We start from the raw sequence: 26,991 nt of genomic DNA, 5'->3' as shown, positions 1-26,991 counted from the left end.
AAGGTATGGCCCCTGGGCTGGTCCCAGTTTTGGTCGGAACGACGGTGCGCCCCCAGGACCGGCGTCCGCGACGGGGTCGGCACCTACAAGTCTGACACGGACATGGCTCCTCATCCATTGGTTCTGGAGAAGGCTCCCTTTGGGGAGGAATGTCCGACGGCCACTGGCGTCGATCCGGGCGTCGTCTCGCCCAAGGTACCGCAGGAGTGCGGGGGGACGTTTTCGGACGGAAAGGGTTGCGCCCCAAGGCATGAACTTCCATTCCCTGTATCTCCTGCACTCCTAGTTCTGCGCTCTCTCGGGACAATACTATTTGAATGGCCTGTTGAAAAGTCATTGTTGGCTGAGCTAACAACTTTCTCTGGGTGGCCGCATTGTTAATACCGCAAACCAAACTGTTGCGTAACATTTCTGACAAGGTCTCACCATAGTCACAGTACTCCGCAATCCTGCGTAGCCTGGATAGAAAGTCGGCAAGGGATTCTCCTGGGGTCCTCTCAGCGGTATTAAACCGGTAACGTTGGACTATCATGGACGGGGTTGGGTTAAATTGCTGCCCCACTAAATTCACAAGTTCATCAAATGTTTTGGTGTCCGGCGCAGCTGGGTACGTAAGGCTCCTAATCACCCCAAACGTATGCGGGCCGCAGGCGGTGAGCAATATGACCACCTGGCGCTTGTTTTCGGTGATATTGTTTGCCCGGAAATAGTAACGCATCCGTTGTGCATACTGGTTCCAGCTTTCCAGCACAGCATCAAAAACATCCAAACGTCCATACAGAGGCATGGTGAAATAGAAAACAACTTCCAACCTGTATCCAACAAAAATCCAGGGTTTGGCTTCAGCAGCGTAGACAGCTATTCACTTTAACCCTCGTCGCCAGTTTTGCGAGGGCCACGAAGAATCCAGCATGAGTTTCAAGGATACAAAGAAATATCATTTATTTACAATAACATATATATACACACAGCAGCAGCAACCTCACTTGCTGCTTACTCCTTCCTGTTGTTTCCAAACTGGCCAGCGTTATTTATACAGGGAGTCTGCTAATGATTTCTCCGCCCCCCTCGTTGGGGAAGCTCATACTCCCACAGGATTGTGGGATTGTCATTAGTCGCCAGCCAATGGTAAACTGGCAGATTATAACATCTACCAAAATGACTGAGTGTTCCGTTTTAATGTTGCCAATCTGGATATCCACAGGGGCTGTAATGTGTCCCTGCTGGAGGTGAACTGTAAAGCCATTAAAGGGTAATGGTGTCTGTAGTGGGCCATATATCTCGCTGGTACATCGTCGAGGAGTTTATCGTGGTTCGGGACCCTCCTGTGTCCCAAAGGAACTCTACTGGGTGTCCCCGGACTGTGCCTGCAACTATCGGTCTTCCGGACTTATCCCAAAGAGTATCGCAGACCCAAGTTGGTCACTGTCAATCGGTGCCATTTATGGCCAAATTATCTGCTCGGGCGCTAACGCTGTGCATGGGTCTGGCATTGTTCCTAGGGGGGGCATTTGTGTGTTGATTCCGATGCTGCTTCGGGGGGGCATTGCATTCTCGTGCGTAATGTCCCTCGTGTCTGCAATTGTAGCATCCCTGTGCTTTAGGGTGCTGTGCATTCCTTCTGCCTTCATTTACCCATGTGGGGTCTTGGTGTGCCCTTACTGGATTCATGGTGGCGTCGATTCTTTCTTGGTCTGTCTTTCACTGTAGGGACTGTTCCCAAGCTCTGGATAATCGTTTTAGTACCCACACTTCATTGTGTGCCGGGTCTGAGCGGTCCAAGTTGGCACATGCCTTCTGTCCTGCCACTGTGGCATGGGATACTAGAATACAGGTCCATTTGGCCATATTGTCTACTGATAACTGGGCGCGGGCTAACTCGCCAAATACAGCGGTAAAGTGGATCCAGAGGCGTCCAGCAAATGCTGTTGGATGCTCTCCCTTTTTCTGTCTGCACCAGTGGTTAAGTCCTTCTACCGGATCTCCTCTATTCTAGCCAAGGGCGTCTAAAATGGCTGTTTTCATGTCTTGGAGGCTACCTCCTCCTATATTTTGTGGGTCGGGAAGGGCTGAACTAACCGACGGGTCAAGGCACATCACTATGAGCTTTACTTCTTCCTGCTCGCCCAGACCGTACATGAGGGTCTGTTGCCTAACTCGTTCGAAAAAGTGGTGTGGGTCTGATGTGGGGTGAAAGGTTTCAACTTTATCGCGGGCATCTCTTAACTGGGTGATGGTTAGTGGAGTGGTGTACACAAAATCGGGTTGGTCTTCTGTTGTGACCCTACGCTGCGTGGTGATGGGATTCATTGGGTTGTGTGCTGCCTGTGCAGTCAGTGGTGCGGGTGCTTTCCTTTCCAGGGCCTAGTCGGCTCTATTCTGATTTTATGTCTCGTTCACGTACCGTTGGGCCGTTTCACTAAGTTCCTGCCAATCGGGGCCATCTTCCTGATCTAGCTGTGGGCCAAAGGTATCTCTGAACCCGTTCTGAGCGGATACCAGTGATTGCAATCTTGCAATTTGCTGCCTGCACTTGGCATGATCCACCGAACTCTGCCTCTGTTCCGTGGTGGAACTGTGGAGTGCTCGGAGGGCTGCCTTCAAATCCTCACATTGTTTCCTCAACTGTTCTACTTGGTTCTCTGTTTCCTCTCTTACCAATACCGCACGTTGCGAGTCCTGGTAGGCCTTATCGTATTGAATCTGAAAGCTTCTCAGGTGGGTGAGACAAGATTGGTGTGCCCTCTTGACATCATCCATCTTCTTGTCCTTTGACGCTAGCTGCTCCCGAAGGTGCTCATTTAATCTCTCACACTCGCTAATGTTTCCCTCTCTACTTCTCTCCTTCTCCTCAAGCTGTCTACGGAGCATCCTCACGACCTCCTCTGTGCCTCGCAATTGTGCCAAGCAGGACACGATTGCCTTCGGCTTACGAACCTTACTCAAATTCTTTTTGTGGATCTCAGTCAGGCTGTCCCACCAAGTGTGTCCTATGCTGCCAGGACCTGTTTCCTCATTCGCGCAAGGTTTTGACCATAGGGGACATCCTTTCCCCTTTAGGTACTTCCTAATCTCTTCTTCCCAAATGGGACACTGTTCTGCTCTGTTGGTCACTGCGACCTCGGGTCTTGTGGATGCAGAAGGCATTCCATTGCCTTCATGGCCATCCCTATGATTATCTTGGTCTCTACCGGAAATTTAGAACAAGAGGGAATAAAGCGGTGGTGCAAACACGGGTACGGCTCAAGCTATGTTCCGGTTTACGCAACTCCCAAAAGTTTCACGCAACAAAATCTATCGAGGTTACCTTATATCCCTTTCTTAGTATGCATGCAAATTACACACTTCCGAATTTGGAGGTTTGATCGATACTGGTTTCGCTTGTGGTTTCTTTTACTTTGCCAATTTGGATTTCTAATTCAACCGTTTTGTGGGTTCTCTCGGAGTGACACAGTCACTTCTGGGTCGAGTCCCGTCAGGTGTCGCCAATAACTGTTGCCTTTTTTACCTACTGTAAATATGGCAGTCAGTGAGGTTGCCCTCCTTTCTCTAGGTATCTATATTATATTGCTTCGAGTTGCCAGGTATCAAATGATACCTCCACAAGGTTCAACCGGCTATTGATCAAAGAGCCACACACCAGTTAGTTAGTTCAAGGTCTAGGGTACTTTATTTACACACACAATTAGTCGTGCAACATAAACACTACTAGTTAAACTACACCTATCGACTATGACAACCTGTACTTAACTTCAGGCACCCGGCTTAGGTCAGAGGAACAGTGGCCGTTGTTCGATTCTGGATCTATCGGATCTGTAGAAATAACTGTTGCTCAGCTAGGCTCATCCGTCTGGTAGCGGGCGTTGAACTTGAACTTGCTTCGAAGTGGACGTTGCCGGAGCGCCAGGTCCAAGAGAGGCCGAACACATGGTGGACTCTCTTTTCATTCTTGGGGGTTTTCGTGCTCTTTTGGGCGGTCCTTCAGTTTGGACCCCACTAATTGGGTGATTCCTGATCATTGCGTTCGATTCGAACAAATAAATGGGCGGGTGTCTTGATGGCTGGGTGCGTTCTAAGCGGTAATTGACCCTGTTGTTTACGCTTCCCGAGTATAGGGAGTGGCGCCGTAATGTCTGGGACTGTATCGGTCACTCAAGTATCAGTCCTTTGTCTGGCGGAGATGGGCCATCAAATGCTAATCGGTTGGGGTTTCGATATCGTCTGCATTCCTCATTCGCAAATATACATTCAGACTCTGAGCCTGCCTGAATCTCACATTGTCCATTTTCCCGCTATGCTTTGCGACCTTCCCTGTTCCTGGTTGTAAGTGGCCATCCCAGATGGCTACACACCCACCTCATCAAACACCACCTGACATACCTGTGGCAGAGTCTGCGATCCAGGATTGGACTAGTCAGCCACTGCAGGACCCACCTCAGTGGAGTGGAATCAAGTCATCCTCGACCCTGAGGGACTGCCCAAGAGGAAAGAAGAATACAACTACATCTGCATAGGCTACAAATCCCCTGGTGTGCTTTGACAATATTCCCAATATATACCACCCAACGTTCCGAAGATTTTCACCCATGACTTAATTTAAAATAATTCTTGATAAGGACACTAGGGTAAATTTTTGCCTGTACCAACTGGATGGTGATCTGGTATAGTGATTGCCTGTGCCTTGTAGAACCCATCAGATTTCATTCCATTGATATACGTTGAATGAAAATCAGACAGGTTCTATAATTGGGACTAATCAACTGTCAGATTACCACTCAGGTGGAGAAGATGAAAATGTATCCTATAAGGTGCCAAAAGTGAACTGGTTTCAATCTGTATGTTCTGCTGCACTTTATTATGGATCAATGGTATGGGTCTTGTGGGTGGTCAATACTCTGGGTCAATAATTCTTAAAAAAACACTTTTTGTCTTTAGATTGATTGAGAGGATTTCCACGAGCGGATGTGCATATATTTATGAAAGTTGAAACAATTTACACGAAGATAGGGTTGCCATAGTGTCAATCAATGTTTATCCAATATAGTATGTTTCCAAGACAAGCACACTGAATGCTGACTTTAATCACATCTGGAGCAAAAAATGATAACAATAAAACCAAATTTACTCAGGTAAAATGCTTCTATCTTTCACTTTATTTTTTCTTAAATATCAAGGAGTATCTGCAGCAATAACTAATGATATCAAATATTATTAATTTATACATGTATTAACCTTGTCAAATTGACCAATGTACCCGGCACCAACCTACCAGCCAGTTGAAAGTTTTTTTTAAGCTGTTTATGTGATGTGAACATAACAGATTCCAAGCATTGTAGAGTAAAATAAAGCTGAAGAAGTGCTCCAAAATATTCTTAGGGAATATAATCAGTCCATATGTTACAAAAATACTTCAAAAGTTATAATCTACTTATTATAACAATTAATATTTGAAATAATATTCAAAATAATGAATTTAAGATCAATTTTGGTTTTATCTTAATTTTCTTTTAAAAATCACTCAACTGTTTCACAAATGTTAGTAGTTGCAGTAGCAGTTTGGTCCTCTGATGAATCTTTGTAAGAATCACTCACTATTTGGCTAGTCAACGTGGCTGCAATTATGCCATCTAGCACAAGCAACTGTAAATGCCAAAGAAAACAAAACAGTAAGCACTATGATAAAAATGTAATTGACGTCCTAGACAGTTATAAATGTTCAAATACCCAAAGATGGCATTTAACCCAGACTGTTAAGGAAGAAACTAGGAAATCCGTAAGACACTTATGCTTATTATTAGTGAGTGAATTAATACTGCATAAGTCCAATAGCTCGTCTCACAAATATCCAAAAGCGAATACAGATAAGCTATTAATTCTTCAATACTGTGTACGATTATTGGGTGAAAGATGAATACATAACGACAATCTAGTGAACAGCAGCCAACCAGGTGGGCAACATCATCCTGACAAATCTCATTAAGTTGAAGTAAGGTAGATTTGAAGTCTAATTCAAACGACTTTTGGGTGAACAGGGCAAGTGATTTGCCATCCCAAAATCATTAGTTTGATCCCTGAACCATTTTGGCAGTCAGACCTCATCTGAATCTCAGTGGTGGCCGATATGATTCCGGCAGCAAAGGACACTATTTCTATTGTTTTCAGGTGGCACCTCCAAATGAAACTCGGGAGCAAAGATCTCCAGGGCCTCACACTCCGGATGAATGTGAGTTTTTTAAAAATTCATTTACGGTATGTGGGTGTCGCTGGTTAGGCCAGCAATTATTGCCTATCCCTAGTTGGCTTCAGAAGGTAGTGGTGAATTGCCTTCTTGAACCGGTGCAGTTCTTGAGGTGTAGGTACACCACTGTGCTGTTAGGGAGGGAGTTCCAGGATATTGCCCAAGCGACAATGAAGGAATGGCGATATAATTCCAAGTCAGATTGGTGAGTGACTTGAAGGGCAACCACCAGGTAGTGGGTTTCCCAGGTATCTGCTGCTCTTGTCCTTCTAGATGGTGGTGGGCGTGGGTTTGGAGGGTGCTGTCTAAGGAACCTTGGTGAGTTACTGCAGTGCATCTTGTAGATGGTAGACACGGCTGCTACTGTTCTTCGGTGGTAGAGGATTTGAATGTTTGTGGAAGGGGGAGCAATCAAGTGGGCTGTTTTGTCTTGGATGGTGTCGAGCTTCTAGAGTGTTGTTGGAGCTGCACTCATCCAGGCCAGTGGAGAGTATTCCATTACACTCCTGACTTGTGCCTTGCAGATGGTGGACAGGCTTTGGGGGATCAGAAAGTGAATTACTCGCCAGAGGATTACTAGCCTCAGACCTGTCCTGGTAGCCACTGTATTAATATGGGGCTATTGTTAGATCCTCTCTTGTAGGAGATGATCATTTCCTGGCACTTGTGTGGCATGAATGTAACTTGCCACTTGCCATCCCAAGCCTGGATATTGTCCATCTCTTGCTGAATTTGGACATGGACTGCTTCATTATCTGAGGAGTCGCAAATGGTGCTGAACATTGTGCAATCATCCGCAAACACCCCACTTCTGACCTCATGTTGGAAGGGAGGTCATTGATGAAGCAGCTGAAGATGGTTGGGCCTTTCTGAGGAATTCTTGGAACTGACATGATTGACCTCCAACCACCACAACCTTTGTGCCAGGTATGACTCCAACCAGTGGAGAGTTTTCCTCCTGATTCCTATTGATTCCAGTTTAGCTAGAGCTCTTTGAATCCATACTCAGTCAAATGCTGCCTTAATGTCAAGAGCAATCACTCTCACCTCACCTCTGGCATTCAGATTTTTGTCCATGTTTGAACCAAAGCTGTAATGAGGTCAGGAGCTGAGTGACCCTGTCGAAACCCAAACTGAGCGTTTGTGAGCAGTTTATTGTTGAGTTATGTAATTTGGAATAACACAAGCTGCCACTTGATGCAGTTTTGAGTAAAAGATGCTGCAGACTTTGAAGTGAGTTCAATGTGTTTTATTGAACTATTCGCACAGTTCTCAATGAGTTCGACTCTCTGCTAATCTAAATGTAGTAACTCAGTCTAACTGAACCAGCCTTGCTCTAAGCCACTAACTGGGGTGTGATGCAGCACCCTGTCTCACTCTGTAGATGTTGGTCTGTGGAAAGAGGTGGGGTGTGAGTGCCTCATCCCTTTTCTCGTGAGACACCACCCCTGAGTGTCCTGACTGCTCATTGGTCGTGTCTTATTCTATGTGTTCATTAGCTGCATGTTTGCATATCATGACATCTCCTCTTTTTTTAAATGTTTTGTTGGCGTATGTGAATGTATTTACATGTGAATGAGTCTGTCTAACGTGACTGACGGAGGACAACAGAACAGAGCAAACAAAACAAATGTTCACAAGTCTGAGACTTGCATCTGATCCTGGTTGACCGCTGGAGAATTGGTGGAGGGGATGACGGTGCCTTGACAGGCGGATGGAAGCCTGACTGGTGGCCTCGTGGTGTGAGGTATCAGGAGGTGGCAATTCAACATATGGAAATGGAGGAGAAAGTGGTTGCGGGCAGGCAACTTTGCGCAGTGCCCATCGATTCCTTCGCACGATGGAGCCATCAGCCATACGTACAGCATAAGAGCAGGGCGCGGCCTGTCGAACAACAACAGCCAGGGCAGACCACCAACCATTCGGTATTTTGATCCTGACAGTGTCTGCCGGGTTAGCATGGCCAGATCGGTTGCATGGGCATCATTTCCCTGCTTTTGATGCTCTCTGAGCTGCTGCATCTTCTGCAGCACCGGGAGGTGATCTAGGTTCGGCAGGTGTATGGCTGGAAGCGCGTCCGCAGGTCCCTGTTCATCAGGAGCTGAGCCGGCGACATGCCAGTGGACAATGGATTCGCCCTGTACGCGAGCAGTGCAAGGTATATGTCGGAAGCAGAGTCCACGGCCTTGCAGATGAGCTGTTTCACAATGTGCACCCCTTTCTCGACTTTTCCATCGGATCATCCGGGAGGCAGAGGGGGTGATAGAGAAGAGTTACAGGGAGGTAACCACACCCAAGGTACAGGACAAGAATAGCTGGGTTACAGTCAGGGGAAAAAAAACAAGCAGGCAGACAGTGCAGGGATCCCTCGTGGCCGTTCCCCTTCAAAACAAGTATACCGTCTTGGATGCTGTTGGGGGGGATGACCTACCGGGGGAAGGCCCTAGCGGCCAAGTCTCTGGCACGGAGTCTGGCTCTGGGGCTCAGAAGGGAAGGGGGGAGAATAGAAAAGCAATAGTTGTAGGAGATTAAATGGTTAGGGGAATAGATAGGAGATTCTGTGGTCGCGAGCGAGACTCCCGGAAGGTATGTTGCCTCCCGGGTGCCAGGACCAGGGATGTCTCGGATCATGTCTTCAGGATCCTTAAGGGGGAGGCTGAGCAGCCAGAAGTCGTGGTGCAGATTGGTACCAACGACGTAGGTAGGAAAAGGGGTGTGGAGGTAATAAACGAGTTTAGGGAGTTAGGCTGGAAGTTAAAAGCCAGGACAGACAGAGTTGTCATCTCTGGTTTGTTCCCAGTGCCACATGATAGCGAGGCTAGGAATAGGGAGAGAGTGCAGCTGAACACGTGGCTGCAGGAATGGTGTAGGAGGGAGGGCTTCAGGTATTTGTGGTGGCCATCACGGAAACTTGGATAGAAGAGGGGCAGAAATGGTTGTTGGAGGTCCCTGGTTATAGATGTTTCAATAAGATTAGGGAGGGTGGTAAAAGAGGTGGGGGGTGGCATTGTTAATTAGAGATAGTATAACAGCTGCAGGAAGGCATTTCGAGGAGTATCAGCCTACTGAGGTAGTATGGGTTGAAGTCAGAAATAGGAAAGGAGCAGTCACCTTGTTAGGAGTTTTCTATAGGCCCCCCAATAGTAGCAGAGATGTGGAGGAACAGATTGGGAAACAGATTTTGGAAAGGTGCAGAAGTCACAGGGTAGTAGTCATGGGTGACTTTAACTTCCCAAACATTGAGTGGAAACTCTTTAGATCAAATAGTTTGGATGGGGTGGTGTTTGTGCAGTGTGCCCAGGAAGCTTTTCTAACACAGTATGTAGATTGTCCGACCAGAGGAGGGGCAATATTGGATTTAGCACTTGGTAATGAACCAGGGCAAGTGATAGATTTGTTAGTGGGGGAGCATTTTGGAGATAGTGACCACAATTCTGTGACTTTCACTTTAGTAATGGAGAGGGATAGGTGCGTGCAACAGGGCAAAGTTTACAATTGGGGGAAGGGTAAATACGATGTTGTCAGACAAGAATTGAAGTGCATAAGTTGGGAACATAGGCTGTCAGGGAAGGACACAAGTGAAATGTGGAACTTGTTCAAGGAACAGGTACTACGTGTCCTTGATATGTATGTCCCTGTCAGGCAGGGAAGAGATGGTCGAGTGAGGGAACCATGGTTGACAAGAGAGGTTGAATGTCTTGTTAAGAGGAAAAAGGAGACTTATGTAAGGCTGAGGAAACAAGGTTCAGACAGGGCATTGGAGGGATACAAGATAGCCAGGAGGGAACTGAAGAAAGGGATTAGGAGAGCTAAGAGAGGGCATGAACAATCTTTGGTGGGTAGGATCAAGGAAAACCCCAAGGCCTTTTACACATTTGTGAGAAATATAAGAATGACTAGAGCGAGGGTAGGTCCGATCAAGGACAGTAGCGGGAGATTGTGTGTTGAGCCTGAAGAGATAGGAGAGGTCTTGAACGAGTAGGTTTCTTCTGTATTTACAAATGAGAGGGGCCATATTGTTGGAGAGGACAGTGTGAAACAGACTGGTAAGCTCGAGGAAATACTTGTTAGGAAGGAAGATGTGTTGGGCATTTTGAAAAACTTGAGGATAGACAAGTCCCCCGGGCCTGACGGGATATATCCAAGGATTCTATGGGAAGCAAGAGATGAAATTGCAGAGCCGTTGGCAATGATCTTTTCGTCCTCACTGTCAACAGGGGTGGTACCAGGGAATTGGAGAGTGGCAAATGTCGTGCCCCTGTTCAAAAAAGGGACTCGGGATAACCCTGGGAATTACAGGCCAGTTAGTCTTACTTCGCTGGTAGGCAAAGTCATGGAAAGGGTACTGAAGGATAGGATTTCTGAGCATCTGGAAAGACACTGCTTGATTAGAGATAGTCAGCACGGATTTGTGAGGGGTAGGTCTTGCCTTACAAGTCTTATTGAATTCTTTGAGGAGGTGACCAAGCATGTGGATGAAGGTAAAGCAGTGGATGTAGTGTACATGGATTTTAGTAAGGCATTTGATAAGGTTCCCCATGGTAGGCTTCTGCAGAAAGTAAGGAGGCATGGGATAGTGGGAAATTTGGCCAGTTGGATAACGAACTGGCTAACTGATAGAAGTTAGAGAGTGGTGGTGGATGGCAAATATTCAGCCTGGATCCCAGTTACCAATGGCGTACCGCAGGGATCAGTTCTGGGTCCTCTGCTGTTTGTGATTTTCATTAATGACTTGGATGAGGGAGTTCGTGGGTCAGTAAATTTGCAGACGATACGAAGATTGGTGGAGTTGTGGATAGTGAGGAGGGTTGTTGTCGGCTGCAAAGAGACGTAGATAGGATGCAGAGCTGGGCTGAGAAGTGGTTGATGGAGTTTAACCCTGAAAAGTGTGAGGTTGTCCATTTTGGAAGGACAAATATGAATGCGGAATACAGGGTTAACGGTAGAGTTCTTGGCAATGTGGAGGAGCAGAGAGATCTTGGGGTCTATGTTCATACATCTTTGAAAGTTGCCACTCAAGTGGATAGAGCTGTGAAGAAGGCCTATGGTGTGCTAGCGTTCATTAGCAGAGGGATTGGACTTAAGAGCCGTGAGGTGATGATGCAGCTGTACAAAACTTTGGTAAGGCCACATTTGGAGTACTGTGTACAGTTCTGGTCGCCTCATTTTAGGAAGGATGTGAAAGCTTTGGAAAAGGTGCAAAGGAGATTTACCAGGATGTTGCCTGGAATGGAGAGTAGGTCTTACGAGGAAAGGTTGAGGGTGCGAGGCCATTTCTCATTAGAATGGAGAAGATGAGGGGCGACTTGATAGAGGTTTATAAGATGATCAGGGGAATAGATAAAGTAGACAGTCAGAGACTTTTTCCCCGGGTGGAACAAACCATTACAAGGGGACATAAATTTAAGGTGAATGGTGGAAGATATAGGGGGGATGTCAGAGGTAGGTTCTTTACCCAGAGAGTAGTGGGGGCATGGAATGCACTGCCTGTGGAAGTAGTTGAGTCGGAAACATTGGGGACCTTCAAGCAGCTATTGGATGGGTACATGGATTACGGTAAAATGATATAGTGTAGATTTATTTGTTCTTAAGGGCAGCACGGTAGCATTGTGGATAGCACAATTGCTTCACAGCTCCAGGGTCCCAGGTTCGATTCCGGCTTGGGTCATTGTCTGTGCGGAGTCTGCACATCCTCCCCGTGTGTGCGTGGGTTTCCTCCGGGTGCTCCACAGTCCAAAGATGTGCAGGTTAGGCGGATTGGCCATGATAAATTGCCCTTAGTGTCCAAAATTGCCCTTAGTGTTGAGTGGAGGTGTTGACTTTGGGTAGGGTGTTCTTTCCAAGAGCCGGTGCAGACTCAATGGGCCGAATGGCATCCTTCTGCACTGTAAATTCAATGATAATCTATGATTAATCTCGGACAAAGGTTCGGCACAACATCGTGGGCCGAAGGGCCTGTTCTGTGCTGTATTTTTCTATGTTCTATGTTCTATGACTGCGGATAGTGTGGACTGGAGGTGACATGCTGGAAATTGTATGACCTGGCTAAAGTGGACCATTCTCGACTGTTAAAGCACGGGCAATTGTAGCACATGACGGTGACTGGGATGCCATGCCTTGAGAATGTCTCCTGACAGGCTTTGATGACGGTCCGAGAGGTGAGGTCCGGGAGCTTCAGCACCTCAGGGTAATTCGAGAAATAGTCGATGATCTAGTCGTAGTCGCAACCATTCGCATGAAAGAGGTCGATGCCAACCTTAGACCATGGAGAGGACACTATGTCATGCTGTTGGAGCGTCTCCTTGCTCTGCACTGGCTTGAACCGCTGACAGATAGCACAGTTCAGGGCCATGTTCGTGATGTCCTGGCTGATGTCAGGCCAGTAGACAGCTTGCCGGGCTCTTGCGTCTGCACTTCTCGACGCCCAGGTGTCCCTCATGAATCTGGCGCAGCACCAAGCTCTGGAGACAGAGCAGAATGACAATCCATAAGACCATAAGACATAGGAGCGGAAGTAAGGCCATTCGGCCCATCGAGTCCACTCCACCATTCGTTCATGGCTGATTTCAACTCCATTTACCCGCACTCTCTCCATAGCCCTTAATTCCTCGAGAACTCAAGAATTTATCAACTTCTGTCTTAAAGACACTCAACGTCCCGGCCTCCACTGCCCTCTGTGGCAATGAATTCCACAGACCCACCACTCTCTGGCTGAAGAAATTTCTCCTCATCTCTGTTCTAAAGTGACTCCCTTTTATTCTAAGGCTGTGCCCCCGGATCCTAGTCTCCCCTGCTAATGGAAACACCTTCCCTACGTCCACCCTATCTAAGCCATTCATTATCTTGTAAGTTTCTATTAGATCTCCCCTCAACCTCCTAAACTCCAATGAATATAATCCCAGGATCCTCAGACGTTCATCGTATGTTAGGCCTACCATTCCTGGGATCATCCGTGTGAATCTCCGCTGGACCCGCTCCAGTGCCAATATGTCCTTCCAGATGTGTGGGGCCCAACATTGCTCACAGTATTCTAAATGGGGCCTAACTAATGCTTTATAAAACTTCAGAAGTACATCCCTGCTTTTATATTCCAAGCCTCTTGAGATAAATGACAACATTGCATTTGCTTTCTTAATTATGGACTCAACCTGCAAGTTTACCTTTAGAGAATTCTGGACTAGGACTCCCAAGTCCCTTTGCACTTCAGCATGATGAATTTTGTCACCGTTTAGAAAATAGTCCAAGCCTCTATTCTTTTTTCCAAAGTGCAAGACCTCGCACTTGCCCACGTTGAATTTCATCAGCCATTTCTTGGACCACTCTCCTAAACTGTCTAAATCTTTCTGCAGCCTCCCCACCTCCTCCATACTACCTGCCCCTCCACCTATCTTTGTATCATCGGCAAACTTAGCCAGAATGCCCCCAGTCCCGTCATCTAGATCGTTAATATATAAAGAGAACAGCTGTGGCCCCAACACTGAACCTTGCGGGACACCACTCGTCACCGGTTGCCATTCCGAAAAAGAACCTTTTATCCCAACTCTCTGCCTTCTGCATGACAGCCAATCGTCAATCCATGTTAGTACCTTGCCTCGAATACCATGGGCCCTTATTTTACTCAGCAGTCTCCCGTGAGGCACCTTATCAAAGGCCTTTTGGAAGTCAAGGTAGGTAACATCCATTGGCTCTCCTTGGTCTAACCTATTTGTTATCTCTTCAAAGAACTCTAACAGATTTGTCAGGCATGACCTCCCCTTACTAAATCCATGCTGACTTGTCCTAATCCGACCTTGCACTTCCAAGAATTTAGAAATCTCATCATTAACAATGGATTTTAGAATCTTGCCAACAACCGAAGTTAGGCTAATTGGCCTTTAATTTTCCATCTTTTTCCTTGTTCCCTTCTTGAACAGGGGCAACAGCAATTTCCCAATCCTCTGGGACTTTCCCTGACTCCAGTGACTTTTGAAAGATCATAACTAACGCCTCCACTATTTCTTCAGCTATCTCCTTTAGAACTCTAGGATGTAGCCCATCTGGGCCCGGAGATTTATCAATTTTTAGACCTCTTAGTTTCTCTAGCACTTTCTCCTTTGTGATGGCTACCATATTCAACTCTGCCCCCTGACTCTCCTGAATTGTTGGGATATTACTCATGTCTTCTACTGTGAAGACTGACGCAAAGTACTTATTTAGTTCCTCAGCTATTTCCTTATCTCCCATCACTAGATTACCAGCGTCACTTTGGAGCGGCCCAATGTCTACTTTTGCCTCCCGTTTGTTTTTAATGTATTTAAAGAAACTTTTACTATCATTCCTAATGTTACTGGCTAGCCTACCTTCATAATTGATCCTCTCTTTCCTTATTTCTCTCTTTGTTATCCTCTGTTTGTTTTTGTAGCCTTCCCAATCTTCTGGCTTCCCACTACTCTTTGCCACATTATAGGCTTTCTCTTTTGCTTTGATGCATTCTCTGACTTCCTTTGTCAGCCATGGCTGCCTAATCCCCCCTCTGATAACTTTTCTTTTCTTTGGGATGAACCTCTGTACTGTGTCCTCAATAACTCCCAGAAACCCCTGCCATTGCTGTTCTACTGTCTTTCCCACTAGGCTCTGCTCCCAGTCGATTTTCGTCAGTTCCTCCCTCAAGCCCCTGTAGTTACACTTATTTAACTGTAACACCTTTACATCTGATTCTACCTTCTTTCTTTCAAATTGGAGATTGAATTCTACCATATAATGATCACTGCCTCCTAAGTGTTCCCTTACTTTAAGATCTTTAATCAAGTCTGGCTCATTACATAACACTAAGTCCAGAATGGCCTGTTCCCTCGTGGGCTCCATCACAAGCTGTTCCAAAAAGCCCTCCTGTAAACATTCAATGAATTCCCTATCCTTGGGTCCACTGGCAGCATTATTTACCCAGTCCACCTGCATGTTGAAATCCCCCATGATCACTGTGACCTTGCCTTTCTGACATGCACTTTCTATTTTGTGGTGCATTTTGTGCCCCTGGTCCTGACCACTGTTCGGAGGTATGTACATAACTCCCCTTATGGTTTTTTTGCCTTTGTGGTTCCTCAACTCTACCCACACAGACTCCACATCATCTGACCCTATGTTGTTTAGTGCTATTGATTTAATTTCATTCCTAATTAACAAGGCAACCTCGCCCCCTCTGCCCACCTCTCTGTCTTTTCGATAGGTTGTGAATCCCTGGATGTTTAAATGCCAGCCCTGAACCCCCTGCAACCACGTCTCTGTGATGCCTACCATCAATCTGGGCCACAAGCTCATCTACCTTGTTCCGTACACTGCGCGCATTTAAATATAGCACCTTTAATTCTCTATTGGCCGTCCCTTTTTGTTTTCTTATTGTGGTGGACCTTGGTTTACTGAACCTTTCCATCCACTGTGTCATATTTTGTGGGATGGGGACTATCGTAACCTCTCCTGAGTTCTGTCTTTTTGTGCTTTTGTGTATTCCTAAGCAGCTACGCTTCCCACTGATTACTTCACCCCTTGGTTCCCTGACTTTCCCTTCCCCCCCAATCGCTAGTTTAAAGTCCTATTGACCACCCTATTTACTCTTTTCGCCAGAACACTGGTCCCAGCTCGGTTCAGGTGGAGACCATCCCAACGGTATAGGTCCCCCCTGTCCCAATCCTGTCCAGCTTGAGGAGGATGCCATCAATCACCCTTAGGTCGTCCTTCACATTGTAAAATTGTGGGCACTGCCCTTTCTGCCAGCCATTGATGAGGTTGTGGATGACGCGCTGCAAGAGGGGGTCTTTGGCTGTCTCATCACAGATGAGAACTACCTTCTCATCTGTCGCCGGGAGAGTGCTAGCACACAGCTGCACCTGCGATTCGATGTGCTGGATGATCTCCAGCGGCTCACTGGGCGAGGTGATGGAGCAGGACAATGCATCAGCGATGATGCGTTCCTTGCTAGGTGTGTACATCAAGTTGAAGTCATACCTCCTAAGTTTAAGCAGGATTCTCTGCAACCGAGGCGTCATGTCGTTCAGATCCTTGTGGATGATATGGACCAGAGACCTATGATCCGTCTCAACAGTGAATGTCAGCAGGCCGTAGACATAATCATGAAATTTGAGGATGCCGGTGAGAAGACCCAAGCACTCCTTCTCAATCTGTGCATATCTGGTTTCAGTGGGCGTCATCGCCCTTGATGTGTAGGCTACTAGTGCCCAGGATGATGTGTCATCTCGTTGAAGCAACACCACACCGATGCCATCCTGGCTCGCATCTGTGGATATCTTTGTCTCCCGGTCCGGATCGAAGAATGCCAGGACTGGTGCAGTGGTGAGCTTGGCTTTCAGCTCTAGCCACTCTGTCTGGTGTGCTGCCTTCCACTCAAAGGCAGTTGACTTTTTTACCAGGTTGCGTAGGGCCGTGGTGTGTGTGGCCATGTTTGGAATGAACTTGCCCAGAAAATTGACCATACCCAAGAAGTGCAGCACCACCTTTTTGTCCTCAGGGACCTTCATCGCCTCGATGGCCTTGATTTTGTCTGTGTCGGGGCGCACACCATGCTGTGAGATCTGGTCGCCTAGAAACTTGAGCGTCGATGTGCCAAAACAACATTTGGACCTGTTTAACTTTAGGCCGTTGGCATGTACACGGCGGAATACCTTCTGGAGATGGGACACATGTTCTTCAGGGGTCGTGGACCACATGATGATGTCGTCCACGTACACACAAATCCCTTCAATGCCTTCCATCATCTGCTTCATGATGCAATGGAATATCTCCGATGCCGGGATGATGCCAAATGGCATGCGATTGTAGCAGTATCTGCCAAAAGGCATGTTGAAGGTGCAGAGCCTTCTGCTGGACTCTTCCAGCTGGACTTGCCAAACTTCCTGTGATGCATCCAATTTGGTGAAGAAGAGCGCGTGTGCCATCTCACTCGTGAGTTCCTCCCGCGTTGGGATGGGATAGTGTTCTCGCATGATATTCTTTTTGAGATCCTTGGGATCAATGCAGATGCGCAGGTCCACGAAGGCTTCTTTACGCACACCATCGAGCTGATCGAGTCAGTCGGTTCGGTGACCTTGGATATGATGCCTTTTTGCTGAAGATCCTTGAGCTGTGCCTTCAAGTGCTCTCTCAGTGGAGCAGGGACTCGTCGTGGTGCGTGGACCACTGGCTTGGCATCAGGTCGTAGCAGAATCTTGTATCGATAAGGCAGCGTGCCCATCCCATTGAACACATCTGGATACTGGGTGAGGATGTCGTCGATGCCAGCTTGAAGATCCACATGGGAGGATGTTGTGGTGTAAACCCTTTGAATGAGGTTCAGCTGCTTGCAGGCGTGCGCACCTAGTAGGGATGCCCTGTCCGGCTTAACAATTTCAAAGCATAACTGTGCTTGTGTGTGTCGGTTGGATACATGCAGGTGGCAGGATCCCAGTGCCGCGAGGGCACTCCTGTTGTAATCCAGGAGTTTGCAGGCAGCTGGATGGACCGTGGGGGGCTTCTTAATGCGTCTGAAGTCTGCCTGTGAGAGGAGGTTGGCAGAGGCACCTGTGTCCAGCTTGAACTGGATGGGGCAGTCGTTGACCTTCATCAATGCTCGCCATTCGTCCTTGGAGTCCACAGCTAGGATGGATCGGACTTGCGATGCGTCTGGTGTGGCATACGTTGTAATAGTGCCCACACGGTAGGCGTTGTCCAGGCATTCATCGTCTGGATCCGTTGCACTGCCGGGATCAGAATCCTGTAGGCGTGTTGCACACTCCGGATGTGCCGTCGTCGGAATTGGGAGCGCTGACTCCTGACTGGTGGTGCAGATCTGCACAGGGCTGCATAGTGGCCTGGCTTCCCGCAGTTTAAAAAGCATCTGCCTCTTGCAGGGCAGTGTTTCTTTAAATGGGCGGCGCCACAGTTCGAACACGCCATGACGTCGGCATCTTGATGCTCCATGCGTCGTTGCACATGCGCAGTGCAGTTCTCAGATGTCTGCACCTGCGCAGTGCAGGTTTTTGCCGCATTCGTTATCCCGTTCGCATCGCGAATGCGTTGGGCCCAGGAAGAGCGCGCGAAATGGCCGCTTTCGTCATGTTGAGGCGCTGCATCCAGGAGATGGCCTGCACACTCGCCGCCTCGTGGGAGACTAGTTTATCATTTTCTGCCATCTTGTACTGGGAATAGCGATTTTTAGCATGCTCACGCACTGTGCATGTTTCAATCGTGACTGGCAGGGTCATATGCTTGATCTTCAGTGCTGGGACCTTTGCTCTTTGTAGTATATATAAATGATTTGGAGGAAAATGTAACTGGTCTGATTAGTAAGTTTGCAGACGACACAAAGGTTGGTGGAATTGCGGATAGCGATGAGGACTGTCTGAGGATACAGCAGGATTTAGATTGTCTGGAGACTTGGGCGGAGAGATGGCAGATGGAGTTTAACCTGGACAAATGTGAGGTAATGCATTTTGGAAGGGCTAATGCAGGTAGGGAATATACAGTGAATGGTAGAACCCTCAAGAGTATTGAAAGTCAAAGAGATCTAGGAGTACAGGTCCACAGATCACTGAAAGGGGCTACACAGGTGGAGAAGGTAGTCAAGAAGGCATACGGCATGCTTGCCTTCATTGGCCGGGGCATTGAGTATAAGAATTGGCAAGTCATGTTGCAGCTGTATAGAACCTTAGTTAGGCCACACTTGGAGTATAGTGTTCAATTCTGGTCGCCACACTACCAGAAGGATGTGGAGGCTTTAGAGAGGGTGCAGAAGAGATTTACCAGAATGTTGCCTGGTATGGAGGGCATAAGCTATGAGGAGCGATTGAATAAACTCGGTTTGTTCTCACTGGAACGAAGGAGGTTGAGGGGCGACCTGATAGAGGTATACAAAATTATGAGGGGCATAGACAGAGTGGATAGTCTGAGGCTTTTCCCCAGGGTAGAGGGGTCAATTACTAGGGGGCATAGGTTTAAGGTGAGAGGGGCAAAGTTTAGAGTAGATGTACGAGGCAAGTTTTTTACGCAGAGGGTAGTGGGTGCCTGGAACTCACTACCGGAGGAGGTAGTGGAGGCAGGGACGATAGGGACATTTAAGGGGCATCTTGACAAATATATGAATAGGATGGGAATAGAAGGATACGGACCCAGGAAGTGTAGAAGATTGTAGCTTAGTCGGGCAGTATGGTCGGCACGGGCTTGGAGGGCCGAAGGGCCTGTTCCTGTGCTGTACATTTCTTTGTTCTTTGTTTGTTCTTTTGCTCTCTCAGAGGATCAGAGTGAACTCCAAAAATGATTTGGTCTCTGATCATGGAGTCAGTGATATCACCAAAGTTGCAGGAATGCGCTAGCAGTCTAAGGTTAGTTAAATATGAGTTGAAGGATTCACCTTTACCTTGCAATCGCTGCTCGAATATGTAGCGCTCTAAGATTTTGTTGGTGTCCACTTCACAGTGGCTGTCAAACTTGTCCAGGATGGTCTGAAACTTTGCCTTGTCCTGGTCTCCGGTGAAGTGAAAGGAGTTGAATATTTCCAAGGCGTGATCACCCACTGTGGTGAGAAGAGCTATCTTCCGTGCATCAGACGCACCATTGAGGTCTGATACTTCGACGTAAAGCTGAAATTTCTACTTGAATGTCCGCCGGTTGGCACTGAGATTGCCGGAGGTCCTGAGCTGGTAAGGAGCCTGAATCTTTTCCGTTGTGCCGGTATACATTCGCTGGTCGTCACGGATCTTGCTGAGTTGAACTAACTCGATTGAACAGACTCCTGGTATCATATTGTGTTATGTCATTTGGAATAACACAAGCTGATACTTGATGCAGTTTTGAGTAAAAGTAGCTCCAGACTTTGAAGTGAGTTCAATGTGTTTTATTGAACTATTAGCACAGTTCTCAATGAGTTTGGATCTCTGCTAATCTAAATGTAGTAACTCAGTCGAACTCAACCAGCCTTGCTCTAAGCCATGTGCTGGGGTGTGTTGCTGAGGATACACCCTGTCTCACTCTGTAGGTCTGTGGAAAGAGACGGGGTGTGAGTGCCTCACCCCTTTTATAGTGAGATACCACCCCTGAGTGTCCTGACTGCTCATTGGTCATGTCCTATTCTATGTGTTCATTAGCTGCAAGTTTGCATATCATGACATTTATTGCTGAGTAAGTGCCGCTTGATAGCACTGCTGATGACTCCTTCCATCACTTTGCTGATGATGGAGAGTAGACTGATAGGACGATAATTGGCTGGGTTGGATTTGTCCTGTTTCTTGTGTATGGGACACACCTGGGCAATTTTCCACATTGCCGGGTAGATGCCAATTTTGTAGCTATACTGGAACAGCTTGGCTAGGGGTGCAGCAATTTCTGGAGCACAAAGTCTTCAGTACTATTGCCAGGATATTGTCAGGGCACATAGCCTTTGCAGTATCCAGTGCCTTCAGCTGATTCTTGATATCATGTGGAGTGAATCGTTTTGGCTGAAGACTGACAACTGTAATGTTGGGGACCCCCGGTGGAGACCGAGATGGATTATCCACTCAGCACTTCTAGCTGAAGATTGTTGTAAATGGCACAGCACATATATCATAGAATTTACAGTGTAGAAGGAGGCCATTCGGCCATCAAATCTGCACCAGCCCTTGGAAAGAGCACCCTACTTAAGCCCACCCCTCCACCCTATCCCCGTAACCCAGTAACCCCACCTAACCTTTTTGGACACAAAGTGCAATTTAGAATGACCAAATCCGTCGAACCTGAACATCTTTGGACTGTGGAGGAAACCGGGACACCCGGAGGAAACCCACGCAGACACGGGGAGAACGTGCAGACTCCGCACTGAGTGACCCAAGCCAAGAATTGAACCTGGGACTCTGGAGCTGTGAAGAAACAGTGCTAACCGCTGTGCTACCATGCCGCCGTTTAATGGGCTAGCACCATTGCCACATGGAACACAATCAATTTCATGGAAAACGGTGCTGGATTCTCTGGGTCCATGATTGGCACTCATGATGCTCACTCGCACTTAAGCTGCACTTAATCGGTCCTTCCCCCACCCTCACCGTCCCAATCAACAAGATGGCTGGAAGGGGGCGGTTGAGGGAAGCTGAGCTGGACACTCTCCTAGATGCCGTGGAGAAGAGAAGGATGACACTATACCCCGGCCCGGGAGGAAGGCTGCCAGGCGCTGCTGTTCACCGTGGCTGGGCGCAGGTGGGTGAGGTGGTCAGCGCCGTGGGCAACGTCGTCCAGACTGGCATGCAGTGCAGGAAGAAACTGCACAACCCTCTCAGCGCGGCCAGGGTGAGTTGGCTGCTCCGTGCGCCTAGCACTAAACCGCCCCCCTCTCACACCTGTAATTCGGCCCCTCCCCTAACCCGGCCCCTCCCACCCGGGGGACAGCCGAACCACCACCCTGCCCCACATGCCAGCACCCATGCCATCCTCCATCCTCCCAACTGAGGCCACCATCTACCCAACCCCTGGGCTGCAAATGTGCTGGGGTCCTCCATCATTGAGGATGGGGATATTTGTAGAGCCTCCTCCTCCAGTGAGTTGTTTAATTCATGCTGGATGTGGCAGGACTGCAGAGCTTAAATCTGCTGTGTTCACTGTGGAATCGCTTAGCTCTGTCTATTACTTGCTGATTTTGCTGTTCGACATACAAGTAATACTGTGTTGTAGCTTCACCAGGTTGACACCTCATTTTTCGGGATGCCTGTGTTGCTCCTGGCATGCTCTCCTGCACTCTTCATTGAACCAAGGTTGATCCCCTGGCTTGGTGGTGATGGTAGAGTGGGTGATATGCCACGCTATGTGGTTGCAGATACAATTCTGCTGCTGCTGATGGGCCACAGCGCCTCAAGGTTGCCCAGTCTTGAGTTGCTATATCTGTTTGAAGTCTTTCCTTTTTAGCATGGTGGTAGTGCCACACAACACAATGGAGGGTATCCTCACTGTGAAGATGGGACTTTGTCTTCACAAGGACTGTGCTGTGGTCACTTCTACCAAATACTCTCATGGACAGATGTATCTTCAGCAGGCAATACTGGTGAGAATGAGGTCAAATATGCTTTCCCCTTCTGCTAGTTCCCTCACCACCTGCTGCAGTCCCAGTCTAGCAGCTATGTCCTTTAGTACCCGGCCAGTTCGGTCTGTGGTGGTGTTACTGAGCCACTCTTGGTGATGGACATTGAAGTCCTCCACCCAGAGAATATTCTGCAACCTCAGTGCTTCCTCCAAGTGGTGCTGAACATGGTGGAGTACTGATTCATCAGTTGATGGTGGCCGCTACCGTAGTAATCAGCAGGAGATTTCCTTGTCCAGGTTTAACCTGAAGCCAATGAACTTCATGGGGTCCAGAGTCGATGTTGAGGACTCCCAGGGCAACTCCCTCCCGACTGTATACCGCTATGCCGCCACCTCTGCTTTCCTGCCAGTGAGACAGGACATACCCAAGAATGGTGATCGTGCTGTCTGGGACATTGTCTGCAAGGTATGATTCTGTGAGTATAACTATGTCAGGCTGTTGTGAGACAGCTCTTCCAACTTTGGCACAAGCCCCCAGATGTTAGTAAGGAGGATGGACTTTGCAGGGTCGGCAGGGCTGGGTTTGCCATTGTCATTTCCGGTGCCTGGTTCAATGCCGGGTGGTCCGTCCGGTTTCATTCCTTTTTTGTGTTTTCATAGCAGTTGAATACAGCTTGCTGGCCATTTCAGAGGCATTTAAGAATCAACCACATTGCTGTGGGCCTGGAGCCACATGTAGGCCAGACCAGGCAAAGATGGCAGATTTTCTTCCTAAAGGACATTAACGAACCAATGAGTTTTAATGACAATCGACAATGGTTTTTAGACTTTTAATTCCAGATATTTTATTGAGTTTAAATTCAATCACCTGCCATGGTGGGATTTGAAACTGGGTCCCCAGATCATTATCCTGGGTCTCTGGATTATCAGCCAACAACAATACCACTATACCACTACCTTTCCAGCAGGATGTGGAGAGCATTTCCAGCAGGAGGAGGTGATGTGGTCAGAAGATTCATTGACTGTTTGAACACCTGCACTCCAAAGTTAGAATTAGCACTAACATATCCACACTTCTGTATCTTTTCATTACTCCATTCTCAAGATGGAGAAATGAAAAGAAAGACTATTGGGGTGATTCTATTATATCAGGTTCCCAACAAGAAAGCTACATGCAACGAGAGTGCCAGTTGAAGGGATTCATACTTCTGTCCTGACATTACCAAGTGTTAGTGCAAGGATGCAGAATCACCAAGATATTAATGTCATTTGCTCTTTGTATCCATGTGACAATTAAGATTGCTGCTTTTACCTAGATTTATGTTTTGCTGTGAGAGTAAGGCTGAGATTTTGCTGGGTTCCAGGTGGCAAGGATTTTACCGGTGGCAGGAGTCCCTCAGCATAGTGTCTAGTCTCAACCATCTTCAAATGCCTGTCCGCAGGAGGCAGATGGCTAATTTAGCCAATGAAAGAAGCAATTTAGGTTCATTCTTCCAGAATACCAACATTTTACTAGTGGCAGATGAGCTACCTCACTGTTGAGAAGGATAACAGCTGCGAGGAGGCTCTATGAATTAATTTTAAATGCAACCTGGGGGTGGGAAAACAGGCAGGTGGACCTGTAAATTATGGTGCTGTGCCATAGGCCACAATTTTATGAGAGGTGGGGGAGGTCCATTAGTTTGAAATTAATGCCTAATAAGGGCCTCACCCTGCCACTGTTATGAGCATGTTGGACAGGGCAGCAGGAGAAGTTTGTGCTCAACGTGTAGCCCAGCAGGTTTAGCCTTGCTAACTGTTAGTCAGTGAAAAGGTGGTGGTGAAAGCCCACTGGGCTACTAGGAGGCTCCCCACCTCAGTTTTGTTTTCCCAAGTCCAGCCCGACACTGCCCTGTCCAACAGACTCCCCATGCTCCTCGCCAGCCGAAGCAAAATCTTGCTCTTACCTATCTTTGGGGGGCATCCACTGTTTCTCTTCCATCTCAGCTTCCTGCGATAGCAGGAATGCCCACCGGTCCTGGTGTGGTGCAGAGCCTCTGGCATCCAATTGACCAGCAACTCCAGGAGGCTACATTTCCTCTCAGAGAGATGGAATTTCTACCTCATACTAATCAAGGGATCGTCGCTCAATATATTAGAATGGGGCTTGCCGTGAAGCAGAGATGAGCTTGCCCTTGAAAATTACGTTGTCGTCTGGGGAGCACAGCCACAGCATATCATCCATATCCATGGCTCAGGAAAGGGGATCCAGGCTACACTGGACGTATTATTCTTCTGGCAGAGAAAAACAATTGCTATCTCCAGTGTGAGAATACTTTAAAATAAAGTGCCCACTCATTCTCCTTGCAGCCTTATCAGTGATCACCTCTCTCAGTGGAACTGCAAATGTTGCAGAGATGCTGGCCCTCTGATTTGGCCAGTAGTGAAGAGATCCAGCCCACCATCCAAAATTTTATGGTGGTCCCAGTGGTAGTCAATTAAGGGACCGCCGGTGGGAGGATTTCTCCACAGTTCCACTGCCTGCCCTCGCAAGCTCGGGTCCTGCAAATGTCCCAATATTGGGACAGCCAAGAAAATCACTGATCTATGTCTTAGATATACAATCTTCAATGGAAAGCATCAGCTAGAATGTGCTTACTATTGACAAGTTTGACTATTGCATTTAAATACATGGGAACATTTTTGTTGAAAATCAACAATAAACGAATCATAAGATATATTCCGTACCAAAGATAAAGATATGCACAAGACAGAGGCACTATCAATATTAGATATTACAGAAATTTATATGATGATGTAAAGTGCTGTGTCCAAAAGGTAACTTACAGAATCTTCCTCATGGATCATATTATGGATCTGATATATGATGATCTCTCCATTGCTGTCGCCAACGAGAATGCAGTCTGTGTTTTTAGCAAAAAGTATAGTAGTAAAACTTAACCCTTCATTAGCTGGGCAGATAATAACAGGATCCAATCTACCAAAGGATGTAATAGAAAAATAAGAAAAAGAAGGAATAATTTGATTATTTACTCTGGTAAATTTGTGTTTACTACAGAAGAATACATTTTGAAATGTGAATAAGAATTTTGCAGTTTTTTTTTACAAAGTAAGTCCGATCATGTATTTCATGGGTTTTTAATCACTGAGTTCAATCCCACTATTCAGACTAAGTTGAACAATCAAGAATGAATGTCAGTAGGGCAGAACGATAGCACAGTGGGCTAGCCCTGTTGCCTCACGGCACTGAGGTCCCAAGTTCGATTCCGGCTCTGGGTCACTGTCCGTGCTGAGTTTGCACATTCTCCTTGTGTTTACGTGGGTTTCGCCCCCAAAAATGTGCAGGCTAGGTGGATTGGCCATGCTAAATTGTCCCTTAATTGGAAAAAGTGAATTGGGTACTCTAAATTCCTTTTTAAAAGGAATGAAAGTCAGTGAAGTCTCTGGTTAGGAGGGGTTACGGGGATAGGGTGGAAGTGAGGGCTTAAGTGGGTCGGTGCAGACTCGATGGGCTGAATGGCCTCCTTCTGCACTGTATGTGTATGAAGGGCAGCACGGTAGCATAGTGGTTAGCACAATTGCTTCACAGCTCCAGGGTCCCAGGTTCGATTCCCGGCTTGGGTCATTGTCTGTGCGGAGTCTGCACGTTCTCCCCGTGTGTGCATGGGTTTCCTCCGGGTGCTCCGGTTTCCTCCCACAGTCCAAAGATGTGCAGGTTAGGTGGATTGGCCATGCTAAATTGCCCTTAGTGTCCAAAAATTGTCCTTAGTGGGGTTACTGGGTTATGGGGATAGGGATATGGGGATGGCGTGGGTGCTCTTTCCAAGAGCCGGTGCAGACTCGATGGGCCGAATGGTCTCCTTCTGCACTGTAAATTCTATGATTACTATGTTCTATGATCTGTTCAATCTGTTGTGTTATGCTTCTTCATGTAGCATAAGCTGCTTCCTTGATGTATGCTCTGACAAAGGAAGGTTCAGACTTGGAGATAGGTTTAACACATTTACTGAACAGTTAACAATTCTCCTACTTGAGTTCGACTCTCCTGCTAATCTTGCTATAGTAACTCAGTCTAACTGACCAGTCTGCTCTAAGCCATGCGGTGGGTGTGATGTTTCCTGATCTGCCCCTGTCATTCTCTCTAAGTGTCGCCTATGGAAAGAGAAAGAACATGTGTGCCCTGTCCTTTTATATGGGTTGGCCCCTTGTGGTAGTGTCACCTTTGGGTGTCTTGACTGCCCATTGGTCGTGTCCTATTCTATGTGTTCATTGACTGTATGTCTGCATGTCATGATGTCTCTAGTGGTCCCTCTAGTGTTTACTCAGTCCTAGTGTATCTACATTAACCCCTTGTGTATTTACAGTGATGCATATCACCACACAATCATTCCCAAATCTCAAATCAAATGCTGAGTCACACTTTAGGATGTGAGATTTAAAACCCTCTTAAGCTACATGCTGATGAGATGGACCTTGCTGTTATATTCATTTACTTAACAAAAGTTATACTTCAGAATAACTGATGTTTAAAAAACGTAAAAGGCATTATATAAATTTAATAATAAAGAAGGTTATTTCTTTATGCTTCAGATATGATTTGGCCAGAGTGGACTGGAACAGACATTTTAAATTAAATCTGTGACAGAACAGCATTCAAGAAAGAAATAGGGAGAGTACAGGGCCAACATGTTCCAATCAAGAAAAAGGGTGGGACCAACAAATCCAGTGAGCAAAAAGGGGAC

General features: G+C 47.2%; 1 protein-coding gene across 2 annotated transcripts in view; it reads right to left on the bottom strand.

The window, feature by feature from the left end:
- The window catches only part of dnai4 (dynein axonemal intermediate chain 4), a 401,481-nt gene that overhangs the window by 42,787 nt on the left and 331,703 nt on the right, over positions 1-26,991 (bottom strand). The window contains exons 16-17 of one of the 2 annotated variants that reach the window (XM_072511087.1): positions 25,076-25,226; positions 5,524-5,640 (exon numbers count right to left, since the gene is read on the bottom strand). In XM_072511087.1, the coding sequence (XP_072367188.1) occupies positions 5,524-5,640; positions 25,076-25,226 (268 nt within the window). Of the gene's footprint in view, positions 1-5,523; positions 5,641-25,075; positions 25,227-26,991 lie in introns of those variants that run through there. The other variant, XM_072511088.1, reaches the window with a different exon arrangement.

Source organism: Scyliorhinus torazame, chromosome 7 (assembly GCF_047496885.1).
Source record: "Scyliorhinus torazame isolate Kashiwa2021f chromosome 7, sScyTor2.1, whole genome shotgun sequence".
NCBI lineage: Eukaryota > Metazoa > Chordata > Chondrichthyes > Carcharhiniformes > Scyliorhinidae > Scyliorhinus > Scyliorhinus torazame.
The sequence above is the reverse complement of the archived record's forward strand: the minus strand, read 5'-3'. Positions and strand labels throughout refer to the sequence as shown.